The following is an 18,654-nucleotide window of genomic DNA, read 5'->3' as shown; positions in this document are numbered from 1 at the left end:
CCTCCAGGCTGTCCACGCACGCCGGACGATGTCCCATCCTCGCCTCGGGAGGAGGCCGGATGGACTGCTGCGCGCCGCCCGCGCCGCCCTCGACGGGACGCGCCTTCAAGCCGGCCTGCTGCATCCCCTGCCCATCCCGCGGCTCTCCACCTCGAGGCGCAGCGTCGGGCGAGCCAGCTCCACTTCAAAAGGCGCACGGAGGGCCTCTGCTCTCGTTGCCTTGCTCCGCAGCACCACCGCTCCGTCGCTTGCAGAGATCCAATCCGCTGCCTGTCCTGCAAGCTCTCCGGTCATACCGAGCGCAAGTGCCCGCTGCGCTCCAAGCCAAGGCCTCCCCCACCCAGGCTCCCCCCTTCCACGGCTGCTCGCCCTCGTTCATCGCCAACTTCGCCGGGCGCGAGTTCCTAGGCCGCCATCGTTGCCGCTCCTCCCGCGTCGGCCCTTCCTCCACCACGCCAGCCCGCGATGGCCCGCGCCTCTGCTGGTATTGGGGCGCCGGACGCTCGCCCGGAGGAGGACTCCTGCATCATCCCGTCCTCCTTCGACATGGACCGTGACATGCTCGACTGGGAGCAGACTGCCGCCATCGCCTGGTCAGTCAACTCGCCACGGCGCCTTGAGGCGCTTGACGTCGACCGAGCCATCCGGAAGCAGTTCCGTTTGAGCCACGCGGATGTGGCCGTCACTCCGTACCACCTCGTTGAGTTCCTCGTCAAGTTCAATCACAAGGCGCACTGTGACGAGGCCCTCGCTGCGGGGCGGGTGCGCGCCGGCGGTGGCATCGTCCACATCCGCCCCTGGCGGCCGCTGGAGCGGGCGCTTGGCGCGGCTCTCAACTACAAAGTGCGCCTCTGCCTGGAGAACGTGCTGGACTACGCCTGGACCCCGTTCGTTGCCGAACGCATCATCGGCCGGCGTTGCTCCCTCGACCGTCTTGAAGACCACTCCGCGCTCAGGACAAACTCAGAGACGCTCGACCTCTGGGCGTGGACGGCGGACCCAAACCTGATCCCGAAGATCATTTGGCTCACCTTCACCACGAGGCCGTCCGTCGGTCTGTAGGTGTTCGCCAACGAAGCCAGGTCGTCCGGTTGCAAGAGAGGCGCCACCTTCCGCGTGCTGGTCCATCTGGATGCGGTGGAAGACCATGCAAACGCCCCGCTGGACTGCTACATCACCGACAGCCGCGCCGCCCCGTTCAGCCCGCCTTGGTTGGACCTGGTGTGGAACCGAGGTTCTGTCGACGGCGTTCCCCCTCCGCTCGGGGCGATGCTGACCACGCCTGCTCCCATCATCCCCTCACGGGCCGCCACGCCTCGCCGCCGTGGCCAGGGGACCGACGACCACCCACGCCAGCTGCACCGGCGCCGCGACGACGGCGACGACTTCGACGATGACTGCCATGGGGGCGGCGGAAGAGATGGGCGCGGGCGCGATGGCCATGCTAGGGAGGCCCGCATGGAGGTGCACAGAGAGCGCACCCGTTCCCCACGTCGTCGGGACGGGGCGGACGGACGACACGGACGACGCCGGGCGGGGTCTACTGCCGTTGCGGCACCGGTCTCTTTGGCGCCGGGGTTGGGCTCGGGTGCCTTCTGTCAGCTTCGCCCGGCGGCCTCCGACGGCGGGCTGCAGTTTGGAGGACAAGCTCGGGCGCTCCGGGACGAGATGGCTTTGGCGCTCGAGGCGGCACTCGCTCCGCTGCGTTCTGAATTCTCTGCCATGCGTCGTACGCTTGTCGGGCTCGTCGACAAGGCGGAGGTGCTCTTCTCCAAGTTGTGCTCGTCGGCACCCGCCGTCAGCCCACCCCCGCAGGCGGTGCATGGAGGCGTTCAGGCAGACAGGGATGGCGTTCAGGCAGACAGGGATGCGGTTCTCCCCCTCGTTGTCGGCCTGGCGGGGCTGGCGCTCGACTCGGCTCGGCTCGGCTCGGGCGAGGCCACGAATGAAGCATGGTCCGTCCCGGCCACGGACATGCCTCAGCATGCCCATCCCATCACCGGGCTGGTTCCCACGACTGCCGCACTTCCTACTGCTTTTGTTGCGCCGCTGCCGTCCCCTACGGTGGACTCCCTGAGCTCGACCGCCTCGCCTCTGCCCGTGCCTGTTGCTGGCCTGGAGGTGCATGGACCTGTTCTGCTACCTGATGCTGGCCTGGAGCCCGCGGCTGCTGTCGTGCTACCTGAAGATGGCCTGGAGCCCGTGCATGGAGTTGGCCTAGGGCCCGTGCATGTAAACGTGTTTGTTGATGGCCTGGAGCCCGTGCATGGAGGTGGCCTAGGGCCCGTGCATGTAAGTGTGTTGCCATGTGCTGACTTGGCGCATGAAAACGTGCTGCCACCTGATGACTTGGCGGTTGGGTTGCTCCCTGTTGGGCCTGTGGTGGCTCGCCCGGTTACCTTCAATGGGTCGTCTGCTGCTATTGTTCTGCTGCCCGGCGACGCGCACGCTGAGTTGCTCGCCGATGATCCCGCTGCGCTGGCCGTCGTGGCAGCGCCTGAAGACGGACCGCTTCCTCCAGCTACTCTGGACACGTTCCTCGACTCCATCGCCAACTGCGCCGACGCTTCGCTGCTGCCCACTCCAGCTCCACGCAAGGCCAAGGCTGCTGTAGCGGTTACTCGTTGCAGCGCCCGCCTTGACAAGAAGAAGGCTCTGCTCCCGCCGGGCGCCGGCTCGGACGCGGTCCAAGAGATCATTGCTAGGGTCTGCGGTGTCCTTGATCCATCCGTCGGCTATGACGACAAGGCCAAGCAAGCGTACCTAGACATGTTCGCCACTCCGCTAGCCGCTCCCGTGGTCCAGGCGATTGCGGGGCTTGTTTCACATGCCAAGAACCTCACACAAAAGAAGCTGAAGAAGGGCAAGAAAGCAACCGTGGAGACTCAAGTTGCTGATGTGTAGGTGTCCTAGTAGTTCTAGTGGCCCTTGCGTCCGACGCTCGGACTGGGAGGTCTTCCGTCCCAAGATGTACCGCCTTCTGCTTACTGCTTTCCGTTTTAGTCTCCAGATGCTGCGCATCACCGCGGCTCGAGGTCGCCTATCGTCTCACCCTTGGGGTGCTTCATGTTCGTCTGCTATCTTCTACAACATGTGTGTTTGCGTCAACCGTCCATCTACCGACTACTCGGCTTTGAGAAGCTGCTCCTGCCGTGATCACTCAAAGTTTCCTTAATGGCACAACCTAATGTCAACATCATCTGTTGGAACGTTCGAGGCCTGAACTCGCGTGCCCGCCGGGATGCCGTTCGGGACATAGTCCGAGACTCCCATGCATCCATTGTCTGCCTCCAAGAGACAAAACTCCAGGCCGTTGATGACGCCACCATCTGCGAGATGCTTGGCCCGTGTTTCGTCGCAAACTGTTATATCCTCCCGGCCGACGACACCCGCGGGGGCTTGATTCTGGCCGCGTCGGATCGCTTCTTCACCCTATCCGACTTCCATGCAACTCCGGGCTCCATCTCCGCCACCGTCACCATGCTTAACGAGCGCGCTTCGTGGACAATCACGGGCATCTATGGCCCGCAGGGCGAGCAAGACAAGTTGGCCTTCATTGAGGAGCTGAGGACTCTCAAGACCATGGCCAGAAGCGAGTGGCTCCTTCTGGGGGATTTCAACCTCATCACTAAAGCGGTGGATAAGAGCAACACCAACATCAACCGCCGCCTGGTGGGCAAGTTCCGTGGGGCTCTTGATTTCTTGCAGCTAAAGGAGCTTCACCTAGGCGGGCGCCGTTTCACCTGGTCAAATGCGTAGGCCAACCCGGTCCTTACCAAGATTGACCACGTGTTCCACTCTGACGATTTGGACATGCTCTTTCCCAATGCGCACCTTCAGGCTATCACCACAGCTTGCTTGGATCATGCTCCATTATATCTTCAGGGGTGCGTCGACGACTTAAGAAAGCCTTCCTTTAAATTCGAGGAATTCTGGCTTCGTCTCCCGGGCTTCAAGGACACCGTTGCCTTGGCATGGAGCAAACCTGTTCAGGCCCGGGATGCCATCCGCAAGATTCATATCAAGCTCTGTCGGACCGTGAAGGCCCTGCGCAAGTGGCAAAAGGAAAAGGTCGGGATGCTTGGCTCCCAGATCGCAGTTGCCAAGGAGATCATCTGGCGCCTGGATGTTGCTGAGGAGGGAAGACCGCTCTCGGACTTGGAGAGGGAATTGCGTAAACAACTTAATGCCTCATACCTGGGGCTCCTCGCCATTCAGAAAATCAAGCTGAGACAACGTTCTTGGCTCAACTGGATCCGATCGGGGGATGCCACCACAAAGCTTTTCCATGCTCGAGCGAACGGACGAAGGCGTAAGAACTTCATCCAGACAATCACCACCACCTCGGGGCTGGCAATTACTAGACAGGACAAGGAACGGGCCCTTCTGGACCACTTCCAGGCTAACATCAGCACGCCTGCCCTGCGCACCAAGTCCATTGTCTGGGAGAACATCGGGATGCAGCGCCACGACCTATCGGCTCTGGACGCTCCATTCGACGAGGCGGAGATTAAGGAGGTGGTATTCTCCTTACCTTCGGTCAAGGCCCCGGGCCCTGATGGTTTCATCGGCGCCTTCTTCAAATCATGCTGGGAGATCATCAAAGTGGATGTCGTGGCTGTGGTGATGCAGCTCGCGAACCTAAGAGGCGACTGCGCTGGCCTGATCAATTCTGCCAACATTATTCTGCTCCCGAAAAAAGCCGGCGCATCCTCGATTGGCGACTACCGCCCAATCAGTTTAATACACAGCATCTCCAAGATCTTCTCCAAGCTGTTGGCTAACCGACTAGCCCCTCTTCTTCCGTCGTTGGTTTCCAAGTGCTAGAGTGCCTTTGTGCAGAAACGGTGCATCCACGATAATTTCCTACACGTGCAAAACTTGATCAAAGAATTGCACCGCTCTTCAACGCCAGGCCTTTTCCTCAAGCTCGACATCTCCAAGGCTTTCGACTCTGTGGGTTGGGCTTACCTCCTGGAGGTGCTGCAACAGTTGGGATTTGGGCAGCGCTGGCGGGAATGGATCTGCATGACCCTCGCTTCATCTTCCTCTAGGGTGCTGTTAAATGGGGAGCCGGGAACCCCATTCGTACATAGAAAAGGCCTTCGCCAGGGCGACCCGGTGTCACCTATGCTCTTCATTCTGGCCATCGATCCTCTGCAACTTATGTTTCGGGCGGCTTCCCAGGCCGGGATCCTCAAGCCCATCAGGGCGCGGACGGCCTCCTGCAGGGTTTCTCTCTATGCAGACGATGCGGGCATCTTTGCTAACCCGGTCAAAGAAGAGATCGACGCCATCGCTAGGATCCTTGCCTGTTTTGGGGATGCATCGGGCCTCGTCACAAACGTCAGCAAGACCGAGGTGTTCCCCATTCGCTGCCAGGACATCGATCTCCCGGCAATCCTCTCAGCCTTCCCGGCCAAGCTGGCCTCATTCCCCGACCGATACCTAGGTCTCCCACTACATACCAGGCGGCTCAGAAGGGTTGACCTCCAACCTCTTCTAGACAAGGCAATGGGCCGGTTGCCGGGCTGGAAGGGGAAGAACCTGGCGCGACCGGGCAGGGTCTCCCTTGCAAAGTCCGTATTGTGCGCCATCGCAAATCATCACCTCACTACGCTCTCGCTTCCCACTTGGGCAATCCAGAAGCTTAGTAAGATCACTCGTAACTTCATCTGGTGCGGGGAAGACTCGGAAAACGCGTCTGGCGGACATTCTCTGGTCAACTGGAAGACTGTCTGCCGGCCTAAGCCCATGGGGGGCCTGGGAATCACTGACCTCGAGAGATTTGGTCGGGCGCTCCGTCTGCGCTGGCCTTGGCTTATGTGGACTGATCCTGGCCGCCAATGGGTGGGCTCTGCGGTGCCCTGCGATGAGACGGATATGGCGCTCTTCAGGGCTTCTACCACCATCTCCTTGGGCAATGGGAGAAAATCATTATTCTGGCACGACGACTGGACAGGACGGGGCCCTCTGTCCCAGGCCTTCCCGGAGCTGTACAAAATTGCCACCAGGAAGAGGAGAACTGTGATGAAGGAGCTCCAGGAGGAGAACTGGATCAGATCGGTGGCCCGTCTTTCATCGCCTACCCATCTGCAGGAGTTCATTGCCCTCGCATCAGCTATCTCTCAGGTTGAGTTGAACCCGGACCAGGAGGACTCCATCACTTGGCGGTGGACCCCAAATGGCATATACTCTGCTGCTTCGGCCTACGCGGCCCAGTTCTCTGCATCCTATCCCAGGTTTTCCCCAGCCAAGATTTGGGAGGCACACGCTGAGCCAAAATGCAAGTTCTTCGCCTGGCTTGTGCTCCACAGAAAAATCCTCACAGCCGACATGCTAGCCGTTCGTGGTTGGCCGCACGACCCTCGCTGCCCCCTTTGCCTTGGGGCACCGGAGACGGCCACTCATCTCTGTAAGGACTGCCCGTTTGCCGCCGTAGTTTGGTCTCACGTCCAAGTGTGGACGGGAGAGGATTCTGGGGCCACGCCCACGTTGCCCCCTTCGATGGGGATTTCGGACTGGTGGGATTCGTTCACCACCAATTTGCCCAAGGACGACGGAAGAAGGCGGAGCGGCCGCTTCCTTTACACCATCTGGAACATCTGGAAGGAGCGAAACCGCCGCATCTTCAATGGAACTCGCCTCACGCACCTAGAGGTAGTAGCTATTGCCTTTGACGACATCAAGCAAAGGACTTTGGCCTTTGGCCGAGCACAGGTAGCAGCCGGTATCGGTTGATTAGTTTCTACGGGTTTTTGTCCGGTTTCTCTCGGAAAACCGGAACACTCTTGTACATAAACTTTATTCTCCTTCTTATATGAAAAGGCAGTGCTCCTGCCGGTTCCTCAAAAAAAAAATGAGCTCAATATGTCCATCGCATATTAATTAGTCAACTCCCAGTAGAGTAAAACTCAGTGCAAAGGCACAAGAATCACACCTGATGGGAGGGGAAACAACGGTTGTGGATTTGTTCACACCACACATGTTGACGCCTTGACGGCCTCCATGTAGCTAGATCTGATCTAGCGGGTTCGGCTCCTCTGCAGTTCTAGTGTTACTGCACATGTACTGTAGCAACAACATCAGCCGTCCCTGGCCAATCCAACGCCCATAAGAAACAGCTCGTTACCGTCAAGAAAAAAAGGAGAACGAACCAGCTCGCTGCTCGCCGCACACATACTGAACTCTTGGCCGGAGAGTGGAGAGATAGAGGTAGGGAGGAGCGAGCAGATGAACTCTCCGCCGCCAAGGATTAGTCTCTCCAGCCAAGCATGCTACCTCCCCGGTCGATGGTGCGGCGGCAGGACTTCCATGCGCCGCGGCAATGTCCTGGCCTAACTAGGATTCGTGGCAGGATGCCGTCTGTTGGCCTCACCTGCCTACGTCATCGACGAAACAGCTGAGCAGCCCTGCCGCACCCGCCTTCCCAGGCTGCTCCACCCGACGATGTTGACCTCGACGGACACCACCCGACGCCTTCGTCTTTCTCAGGCCAGGATGCCCGTTTCCTGCCTCGGCGGCCTCCCGCCGCATGACGGCCTCCCCAGGCTGCGCACCCGAACTGCCGTCGACCTTGCCGCGCCACCTGCTTCCTTCGCCCCGGCGACCTGGCCGCTCGCCGTCGGGGAGTTGCCGGCCCTGGCGCCGTCGTTGCCGCAGAAAGAATCTCCATTTAATAAAAACATAATTGAATCCGAAAAATGAGAGCCGTGAGATTGAAATGGACGGCGGATACCTGTTTCTACAGTACCCCTGCAGTTATAGCAGTACTGCAGAGGAGTCGAACCGATCTGAATCTGGTAGGAAAGGAAACAAATAAGGGGGGATTTTTTCAGCAAGCTGAACCCGAGTCTATCTGTGGGGAGAATTACTACATACCCGTCCACGCACAAGTATCATGCAGATAAAGGGAGGAGATCAGCTGGAGCGTGTAGCGGCCAGTGACGGAAAAGAATTCTATGAGACCAGGTCTCACGTGAGACCCATCCTAATGGATGACACGTGGCATTCACAAATTACAAAGTATCTACCCTACCCCTACTTGAAATCAGGGGGGAAGGAGAGATTAGATGCTTTGGGATTTGTGAATGCCACGTGTCATCCATCAAAGCGAGTCTCACCTGCTAACCGTGAGACCTGGTCTTATATAATTTTTTTCCGCCAGCGACCATGGACGAGGTGAGGAAAAGGAATGGGAGCAGTGGATTCCTCGCTCCAGCGCTTGCTCGATGGGCTCGTGAACCTCCTACAGCTCGCCGTCGGCCTTGGCTCGGGCGACCAGAGGACGGAAAGAGACGAGCAGGTCGACGACATGGTGCTCGTGGCACTGCTGCTGCTCCAGATCGGGGGAGTGGATGGGACATGAGGGGCAGAACAGTTGTGGACTGTGGTGGCAAGGAGGAGAAAGAAGGGGAGAAACGGGGTCCTTCTGGCTGGATTTGGCAATTGGGAAAGAAAGGGATCGAGTATGGAGCGGAGGAAAAAAGGGTCATCGTGGCTGATTTGCTAGAGTGAGAGAAGGATAGGACCAAGGAAAACAGTGGCAGGCCACAAACCCACACAAATTTCATGGGACGCCAAAAGTTCCACGAGCTAGATGCATGTACACATATTTGACATTTCCTCTCTCACATCACTAGATGCATGTACACAAACCGGCGAAGCAGACGACCAGTCGGCTACTGAGGCAAGTGGGCAGAGTGTGGCGCCCCCGATTTGACCGTACACTAATCATACACGCAAACGTGTACGATCAAGATCAGGGACTCACGGGAAGATATCACAACACAACTCTACAAATAAAATAAGTCATACAAGCATCATATTACAAGCCAGGGGCCTCGAGGGCTCGAATAAAAGAGCTCGATCATAGACGAGTCCATGGAAGCAAAAATATCTGAGTACAGACATAAGTTAAACAAGTTTGCCTTAAGAAGGCTAGCACAAACTGGGATACAGATCGAAAGAGGCACAGGCCTCCTGACTGGGATCCTCCTAAACTACTCCTGGTCGTCGTCAGCGGGCTGCACGTAGTAGTAGCCACCTCCCGAGTAGTAGTAGTCGTCATCAACGGTGGCGTCTGGCTCCTGGACTCCAACGCCTGGTCGCAGCAATCGGGTATAGGAAGGGGGAAAAGGGGAAGAAAAGCAACCGTGAGTACTCATCCAAAGTACTCGCAAGCAAGGAGCTACACTACATATGTATGCATTGGTATCAAATGGAAAAGGATTATCATATGTGGACTGAACTGCAGAATGCCGAAATAAGAGGGGGATAGCTAGTCCTGTCGAAGACTACGCTTCTGGCCACCTCCATCTTGCAGCATGTAGAAGAGAGTAGATGGTAAGTCCACCAAGTAGCATCGTGTAGCATAATACTAACCGATGATCCTCTCCTTGTCGCCCTGTGAGAGAGCGATCACCGGTTGTATCTGGCACTTGGAAGGGTGTGTTTTATTAAGTATCCAGTTCTAGTTGTCATAAGGTCAAGGTACAACTTCGGGTCATCCTTTTACCGAGGGACACGACTATTCGAATAGATCAACTTCCCTACAGGGGTGCACCACATAACCCAACACGCTCGATCCCATTTGGCCGGACACACTTTCCTGGGTCATGCCCGGCCTCGGAAGATCAACACGTCGCAGCCCTATCTAGGCACAACAGAGAGGTTAGCACGCCGGTCTAAATCCTATGGCGCAAGGGTCTGGGCCCATCGACCTTTGCACACCTGCACGTTGCGAACGCGGCCGGAGAGCAGACCTAGCAACCTCCATTACAAAGGAAGTTGCGTTACGCGGTCCAACCCGGTGCGCGCCGCTCAGTCGCTGACGTCACGAAGGCTTCGGCTGATACCACGACGTCGAGTGCCCATAATTGTCCCTGCGTAGATGGTTAGTGCGTATAGGCCAGTGGCCAGACTCAGATCAAATAATGAGATCTTGTTAAACGTGTTATCTTGAAATAACCGCGAACGACGACCAGGGCCATGCCCACCTCTCTCCTAGGTGGTCTCAACCTGCCCTGTTGCTCCGCCTCAAAGTAACAATCGGGGGCCGTCGGGAACTCAGGCCCACCACTACCTGGATGGAGCCACCTGCCCCTTCAGGCCCCATCTCCGAACAGTATCACCGGTAATGTAACAATGTAAAGTATATAGTATATGCCCGTGATCACCTCCCGAAGTGATCACGGCCCAGTAGTATAGCATGGCAGACGGACAAGAGTGTAGGGCCACTGATGATAAACTAGCATCCTATACTAAGCATTTAGGATTGCGGGTAAGGTATCAACAGTTGTAGCAACAATGACAGGCTATGCATCAGAATAGGATTAACGGAAAGCAGTAACATGCTACACTACTCTAATGCAAGCAGTATAGAGGAGAGTAGGCGATATCTGGTGATCAAGGGGGGGGCTTGCCTGGTTGCTCTGGCAAGAAAGGTCATCAACACCATAGTCGACAACAGGGGTACCGGCAGCGGTCTTAGGGTCTACCGGAAAGAAGTAGCGGAGGGGAACACAATAAATAATAGTGCAATCAAAGCATCACAAGGCATAACATGATAATACGCGGTGCTAGGGGTGCCCTAACGCGGTATGAGGTGGTACCGGCGAAGGGGGGAAACATCCGGAAAAATATCCCCGGGGTTTCGCGTTTTCGGACAGATGAGTTGGAGAGGGAAAGTTGCGTGTTCGCTATGCTAGGGATGCGTGGCGGACGAACGGGCTGCGTATCCGGATTCGTCTCGTCGTTCTGAGCAACTTTCATGTACAAAGTATTTTCATCCGAGCTACGGTTTATTTTCTATGATTTTTCGAAGTTTAAACAATATTATGGAATTATTAAATTTATATAATAAACAGTGAAATACTTTTGTCACCTAGTGATGTGCCAGCCACAGTCAATGACGTGTGGGGCCAGGTCAAAGTCAACAGCACAGTCAACTGTTGACTGGGTCAACCAGTGAATAGTGCATGGGTCCCGCGTGTCATAGACTTAGGCATTTTTATTTATCTTATTATTATAATTTACAACGGGGCCCACATGTCATAGGGTCTAGACTAACAAATTAATTAAACTTAATAATCTAAACAGGGGGGTTTGGGGCTAATAGGGGATTAACCTTAATTACACAGGGGGGCCGAGCCCCATTGGCAGGGAGCCAACCGGCTTTGGCCGGCCTCGCGCGCGCGGCCTCACAGAGGAGCACCGGCGGCCAAAGCTAGCAGCGGCTCCCCGGGACGGCTGCAGCGCTGGGCGTAGCGGAAGGCAGCGACGGCGCGAGGCTATGCGGGGGTGAGCAGGGCCGCACAGGGTGCGCCCCTGGGCGAGGCCGCAAGCAGCAGCAGTAAGAAGCGGCAGCAGAGAGCAGAGGAAACAGCAAAGCGCAGCAGCAGCGACCGGAAGGGCACGCGCGGGCACGAGCGGGGGTGCAGCGGCGGCACTAGCGGCGGGGGCGCGCAACAAGGAAATGGGAATAGCATAAGCAGGGGTGCGTGGGCACATACTGAACTGAGCTTACAGGAAGCATCAACCATGGTGGACGAGCACGCGACAACCCAATCGACGGCGGAATCGAACGGAAAAGCGGGGGGGGGGGACGAGGAGAGGCGCTCACAGCGGAGGTCGTAGGCGAGTTCGACGAGGCCGGGGTGGACCGGAGGTAACGGATCGACAGTAAGGTCGTGGTGGCCGAGCACGGAGAAGACGGCGATGGCGTCGGCAACCCAGTGCCTCGGCTTGAGGCGACGCCCGGGACCGATTAAGTCGAGCGCGGTGGAGCTCCTTAACACCCTCCCGCACGCCGGAGACGCCAGTGGTCGTGACAACGACGAGTCAGCGGTCACTGTGGGATCTCACAAGCTCGATTTGGCCCACAGAGGAAGGGGAACGATGGGGATCGAGGGGGAACGATCGAGACGGGGGCTAGGGTTCCGGAGGGGCGAGGGGAGACTTGTAGGTGCCGGGGAGGGGTGCGGGATGGCCGCCACCCCCCCCCCCCCCCCCCCCCCCCGTCTCCCGTCTCCTGTAACGAGAGGAAGAGGACAAGTGGGGGTGGGCTGGGCCTATTTTAGCTAAATGGGCCAGGGGTCCAGTAGCTTAGGTCCTTTTTTCTTTTACTACTTTTTCCATTTCCTTTTCTATTTAATTATTTAGCTAATGTTTTGTACTTTCTTTTGTATTAAAATACTTTTGTAAAATGTAAAACCTTGCCATATAATTACTATGCATTATTTTGCACTTCCACAAAAATTAAGTTGGGTTCAAAATATTTATTAAGTTTGAGTTTATATTTAAATGGGATAAAAAGGTGTTGTTGGTCGACTGTTTTAATATCCAGGGGAAATTTTATATTTTGAAAAGAATGTTAATTCTTTCATGAAAAATTGTTAGTGAATATTTGCAACCCACCGAACATTTTTGTTTTACCATTTGAAGAAATAATAATTTGTCTTTATTCTAAATTTGAATTTGAATCAGGTTTGAATCAACGCGAGATTAACGGCAGTAATCATAGTGACGTGACATCATTTGTAGAGGGTTACTGTAGCTTAATTATGCGGACGTCACACAGAGGACCACCCTCCAACATGCAGGTTTGTCCCTTCCTCTCCTCTCGGCACTAGGTGCATGCAGCCCATAATTAAGGAAACGGTGAGGCAGGCGACCATCAGGCTGCCGAGGTAAATGACCGGCTACCTATTTATTCTCCTATGCCATGACTCTGTGCCTTGGACGACCATCTGGCAGCTCTCATGACCGCTCGTGAGATTTGTTCAGCATGTATGTAGATCACCACCAACAGGATCATGTGGTTCACCATGCTCCGCAGTACCTCCATGTCATCTTTCTTGGAAGAAGTAATCAGCAGAATCACCATCTTCCTGGAAAATAGCATCCACCAGAGGACCATAACGGTGACGGGCGCGAGACGTAGGGTGAGTTCTATCACCATGCCGCCGGCGGCATCGACTAGCATCGGCTGGAACACTGGCTATACAATGCGACATTTGTGACCACTCGGGTGCCTACAACGGGATTTATCTTCCATCTCAGTCCTAAATGTTTTCGATCTTATTTGCATTCCAGGATTCACATTATTATTTTGGTCAATTTAAACATATATTTGGCATCTTACGCATCCTGTTTTTTTATCGTCTTTGATTTTGCATCAATAGTTCATTATGTGGCTGCAGTTTTTGGGCAAGAGATTCCAATCAGTAGGCATGAAGCTCAACGTTTGGGGGCAAGAGATTCCAATCGGTAGGCATAAAGCTCAATGTTTGGGGCATAATATTTGTAACCCTGTTGTATTTTTATCCTCTCCTATTTTATTCAACTACTTGCTTGCAAAGGTCGGGATATATTTTTGATCATCATTCTCATTCTCGAGCCTCTGCTTTCAGAGAGAACAAAGAACTCACCAGTTCAAAATCTGGACCCCTTGGTTATAACAAACACCAACTCCAGACATTACAAGAAACTGAAGAAATACATACCAGTGCCTGAAGCCGAACGATAAACAACGCTCCCTTGAGTTACATGTCAAACATGAGATATTGCGTGTATGTCAAGGAGTTGCGCCAGTACAAGATCATCCCGTGGAGTAGTTAGTTAGCTAGAATACTATGTAATCTTTATCTTTCTTATCTCTAGTATTCTTTCTCTCCAAGAGATGTATCCCAACAACCTGTACGCGTATTCGGGCTCGCAACCCAGCTATTTAACACGCAACACGTCTGGCCAGGAAAGCCAAGACGTTTACCGCATCGCACATGGTATACAGAGCCTCCTTCTTCCACCAGAAACCCTAGCTTATCCATCTCCATCAAGTGCGCGCAACCATGTCTTCCTCCTCCGCCTCCTTCCAGTCGGCCCTCGGCGGTGGAGCCCCGGAGAAGCTAACCCACAGCAACTATGTTTTGTGGTGGACTCAGATCATGCCACATCTATGGGGTGCCGGCCTCTTCCACTATGTTGATGGCACGGCAACGGAGCCGGCCAAAGTCCTCACCACCAAGGACGCCGCCGGCAAGGATACCACTGAGCCGAATCCCCTTCATCCGCTCTGGGTGAAGGAGGATCAGCAGGTCCTCGACTATCTTCTCCAACACCTCTCCAAGGAAGTGCTCATCACGGTGACCACGATCACCACGGCGCGCGCTCTTTGGGTGGCACTGGCGAACATGTTTTCGTCACAGTCATTCAGCCGCGTCAACAACATCCGGACAGTGCTGATCAATGCGCAGAAGGGCAATTAATCGGTGGCCACCTTCTTCGCCGCCATGAGGGGTCTCGCCGATGAACTCGCCGCGGCGGGAAAACCCATCCAGGACGACGAGTTGATCTCCTACATCATCCACAGGCTGGACCAAGACTATCAGCCCCTCGTCTCTGCACTAGATGCCCGTGTCACTCCGGTAACTCTCGATGAACTTTTTGCCATGCTCAGTAACTTTGATCAACGCATGGCACAATATCATGGTCCCGGTGGTGGCTTCAAATCATCGGCCAACTCTGCATCCAGAGGCCGCGGTGGTGGCTCTCGCTCGCGTTCATCTTCCCGTGGCAAGGGGAGGTTCGGCTCCAGCGGAAGTGGCTACTCCAACAACTACTCCAACAATTCACGCGGCGGCGGGCGCTCCGGTAACTCCAAAGGGCGCTGTGGTGGTGGCAGTGGTGGTTCCAACCGGTCCCGTCCGGACTTGCCTCGCTGCCAAATTTGCGGCAAGCCTGGCCATACGGCAAAGGACTGTTGGTACCGCTACGAAGAAGATGACGGCGACTCCTCACAAGATGAAGAGAAAGTTGTTGCGGCGGCCGATGGCTCCTATGGAATTGACACAAACTGGTATGTTGACAGTGGTGCCACCAACCACATCACCAATGAACTCGAGAAAGTCACCATGAAGGAGAAATATCGTGGCAAAGATCAAATTCATATGGCCAGTGGTGAAGGTATGGGTATAAGTCACATTGGCCACTCAATTTTTAATACCCCTAGTCGTAAAATTCATCTCAAAAGAATCCTGCATGTTCCTAGTGCTCATAAGAATCTTCTCTTCGTTCATAGAATTACTATTGATAATCATGTTTTTCTTGAATTTCATCCTTTCTTCTTTTTGATCAAGGATCAGGCCACGAGGAAAGTTCTCTATCGAGGTAGATGTGTTCGAGGGCTCTACCTGTTGATTCCGGAGTTTAGAAGATTCAATAAATAAGCTTGTGGTGCTATCAAGCTTTCGTCCACATGATGGCATGATCGTTTAGGACATGCCTCGTTTTCTTTGGTTGAAAAATTACTTAGGAAAAATAAGCTCTCGTTTGTTGGTGAGCGCAATGTTGAAACTATTTGTGATTCATGTCAGTGTGCTAAAAGTCATGAATTACCATATCCCATATCTACTAGTGTCTCCACTAAACCCTTGCAATTGATCTTTTCTGATGTGTGGGGACCGGCCCCCTCCTCTGTTGGTAGACACACGTACTATGTTAGTTTTATCGATGACTATAGCAAATTCTCATGGATCTATCTTCTCAAAAAAAGATCTGATGTGTTTCAAGTTTTTCACAACTTTCAAGCACTCGTTGAAAGAAAGTTTGACAGTAAGATCATTGTTGTCCAATCCGATTGGGGAGGGGAATACGAGAAACTCAATTCCTTCTTCCAAAATATAGGCATATCTCACCAAGTATCATGACCACACGCTCACCAACAAAACGGGTCAGCCGAATGCAAGCATAGGCACATTGTTGAGGTTGGCTTGGCCCTCCTCGCAGGAGCCTCCATGCCTCTCAAGTTTTGGGATGAGGCCTTTCTAACAGCTGTTCACATCATCAATATGCTTCTTAGTCGTGTCATAAATAATGAAACACCTATGGAACGTCTCCTCCACACGAAACCTGATTACACCTCTCTTCGTGTTTTTGGGTGTGCGTGTTGGCCAAATCTTCGGCCTTACAATCAACGCAAGCTCATGTTTTGCTCAAAATGGTGTGCTTTTCTTGGCTATAGCGCCCAACACAAAGGTGTCAAGTGTCTTGACATCTCCACTGGTAGGGTATATATCTCACGTGATGTTGTTTTTGATGAGACAAAATTTCCCTTTGCGGATCTTCATCCCAATGCCGGTGCCCTACTCCGCAAGGAAATCTTGCTTTTACCCTCTCATCTCTCCGGCTATGATCAACGGGGTATTACAAATTGTGATGATCATATGTTGACTAACCCTACTAATGGTCTCCATGAGCTTTGTGATGATGCAGAAGAAAACAATGCAAAAATCGTAGAAAATAATGAAGAAAATGGCGCCGCAGACCCTTATTTCATGTGTCCTGGCTCGGGGGACATATCCACCTCGGGATCAGCGCAGGTGCTGCAGCCAGGCAGCAGATCTTCCTCGGATCCCGCGCCTGGCAGTGATTCTGCCGCGCCAGACGAAACAGGAGCAGGCGGGCGCGCCGCCGAATTTGCACCAGCCACGCGCCAGAACCTGGCGGGCGGCAGCGCTCCCCCTCGTGTGCGCGACTCCGTGCCTGACGAGCGGCGGTCCGGTACTGGCTCGGGCCGCGTTCAGAGTCAGGCCCAACTGCGTGTGTACACACGTCGTGCCGCTACTCGTCAGGCGGACGCGGGGGCAGATTTGCTCAGCCCGGGGCCCAGGCAATCATTGGGCCATGATGACGCCTCCAGGCCCGGATCTTCTGCGGTGATATTGGCTTCCACACCACGACCCACGACCACAGAAGATCCCGCTTCGACATCGCCTGGTGACGCTGCTGTTTCTGGAGGCCCGCGCGGATCCTCCTCGGGATCAGGTGAGGATCAGTTCGATCCAGACCTGGGATCCTCTGCGCCGGATCTCTCTACAGAAGCACCAGCTCCTACTCCTCCACGTCGAACGCGACTACAACAAGGGGTAATTAAACCTGTTGATTATAAACACATTACAAAATATGGGCTGATATGTTCTACAGGTGAACCAGGAGAACCCAATACACTTGAGGAAGCTTTGGGTGAAGCAAATTGGAGAAAAGCAATGCATGATGAAATCATAGCACTTAAGAAAAATAGAACATGGCACTTGGTTCCTTCACAATGAGGTAAAAATCTTATTGACTGCAAGTGGGTTTTTAGGATTAAAAGGAAAGCTGATGGAACCATTGACCGTTACAAAGCTAGACTCGTTGCAAAGGGTTTTAAACAACGGTATGGTATTGACTATGAGGACACGTTTAGTCCAGTTGTAAAGGCTGCTACTATTCGTCTTGTTTTGTCCATTGCTGTGTCCAGGGGATGGAGTCTACGTCAGCTAGATGTTCAGAACGCGTTCCTCCATGGTGTTCTGGAAGAAGAGGTTTACATGAAACAACCACCTGGGTTTGTAAACACACATGCATCACTTCATGTGTGCAAACTTGACAAGGCATTGTATGGACTAAAGCAGGCACCAAGAGCATGGTATTCTCGTCTCAGTAAGAAGATGCAAGCACTTGGTTTTGTTCCCTCAAAGTCTGACACTTCATTGTTTATTTATAACAAATCAAGTATATCCATATTTGTTCTCATATACGTTGATGATATAATTGTGACAAGCTCATCTGATGAAGCTATAACTGCACTGTTGAAAGATTTGAGTACAGAATTTGCCCTCAAGGATCTAGGAGATCTGCATTATTTTCTTGGTATTGAGGTAAAGCAACACAAGGATGGTCTTCACCTCTCTCAAGAAAAATATGCAACAGACTTGGTAAAAAAGGCTGGTTTGCAAAGTTGTAAGCCTGCACCTACTCCTTTATCTAGCACAGAAAAATTATCTCTTGTTGAAGGAGAGCCCTTGAGTTCAGAAAATGGTACAAAGTACAGAAGTCTGGTAGGTGCACTTCAATACCTAACACTGACTAGACCAGACATTTCCTTTGTTGTTAACAAAGTGTGTCAGTTTCTTCATGCACCTACCACTGTTCATATGACTGCTGCAAAGCGTATAGTAAGATATGTGAAAAGTACGCTAAATGTTGGCCTAAATTTCAGCAAGTCATCTTCTACACTTATCAGTGCCTTCTCTGACTCTGATTGGGCTTGTTGTCTAGATGACAGACGTTCAACAGGTGGCTTTGCAGTTTTCTTTGGACCAAATCTGATATCTTGGAGTGCCAGGAAGCAAGCCACAGTTTCAAGATCTAGTACAGAGGCAGAATACAAAGCATTGGCAAATGCAACAGCAGAGATCATATGGGTGCAGTCAATTTTAAAGGAACTAGGTATGAAAAGCACTAGAGCTCCTTGTTTGTGGTGTGATAATTTAGGTGCTACCTATTTATCAGCAAATCCAGTTTTCATGATAGAACTAAACACATTGAGATAGATTTTCACTTTGTTCGAGAAAGAGTTGCAAATAAACTTTTGGATATTCGGTTTATTCACTCTCAAGACCAAGTTGCGGATGGTTTCACTAAAGCTCTACTCACAAGAAGCTTTGAAGACTTCAAGCATAATCTCAACTTGATGAAGTTGTGATTAAGGGAGGGTGTCAAACATGAGATATTGCGTGTATGTCAAGGAGTTGCGCCGGTACAAGATCATCCCGTGGAGTAGTTAGTTAGCTAGAATACTATGTAATCTTTATCTTTCTTATCTCTAGTATT

The 18,654-nt window shown here is 53.3% G+C and overlaps 1 protein-coding gene and 1 long non-coding RNA gene across 2 annotated transcripts; both read left to right on the top strand.

Annotated features, from left to right (window-relative positions):
* Positions 1-465: 465 nt before the first annotated feature.
* Positions 466-1,062, top strand: LOC123042963 (uncharacterized). Its single transcript, XM_044465302.1, has one exon. It carries the CDS (start codon positions 466-468, stop codon positions 1,060-1,062), a length of 597 nt encoding a protein of 198 aa, XP_044321237.1.
* Positions 1,063-12,490: 11,428 nt separating this feature from the next.
* Positions 12,491-13,766, top strand: LOC123111613 (uncharacterized). Its single transcript, XR_006454605.1, has 3 exons — positions 12,491-12,944; positions 13,203-13,269; positions 13,413-13,766. It is a non-coding gene; the product is annotated as an uncharacterized lncRNA (long non-coding RNA).
* Positions 13,767-18,654: the final 4,888 nt, after the last annotated feature.

This window comes from Triticum aestivum, chromosome 1A (assembly GCF_018294505.1).
Source record: "Triticum aestivum cultivar Chinese Spring chromosome 1A, IWGSC CS RefSeq v2.1, whole genome shotgun sequence".
In the NCBI taxonomy this organism is placed as follows: Eukaryota; Viridiplantae; Streptophyta; class Magnoliopsida; order Poales; family Poaceae; genus Triticum; species Triticum aestivum.
This window is presented reverse-complemented; position numbering and strand designations above follow the sequence as displayed.

Excerpts from the sequence above, each read along its gene's own strand:
- LOC123042963 (XM_044465302.1), top strand. The coding sequence starts at position 466 with ATGGCCCGCGCCTCTGCTGGTATTGGGGCGCCGGACGCTCGCCCGGAG.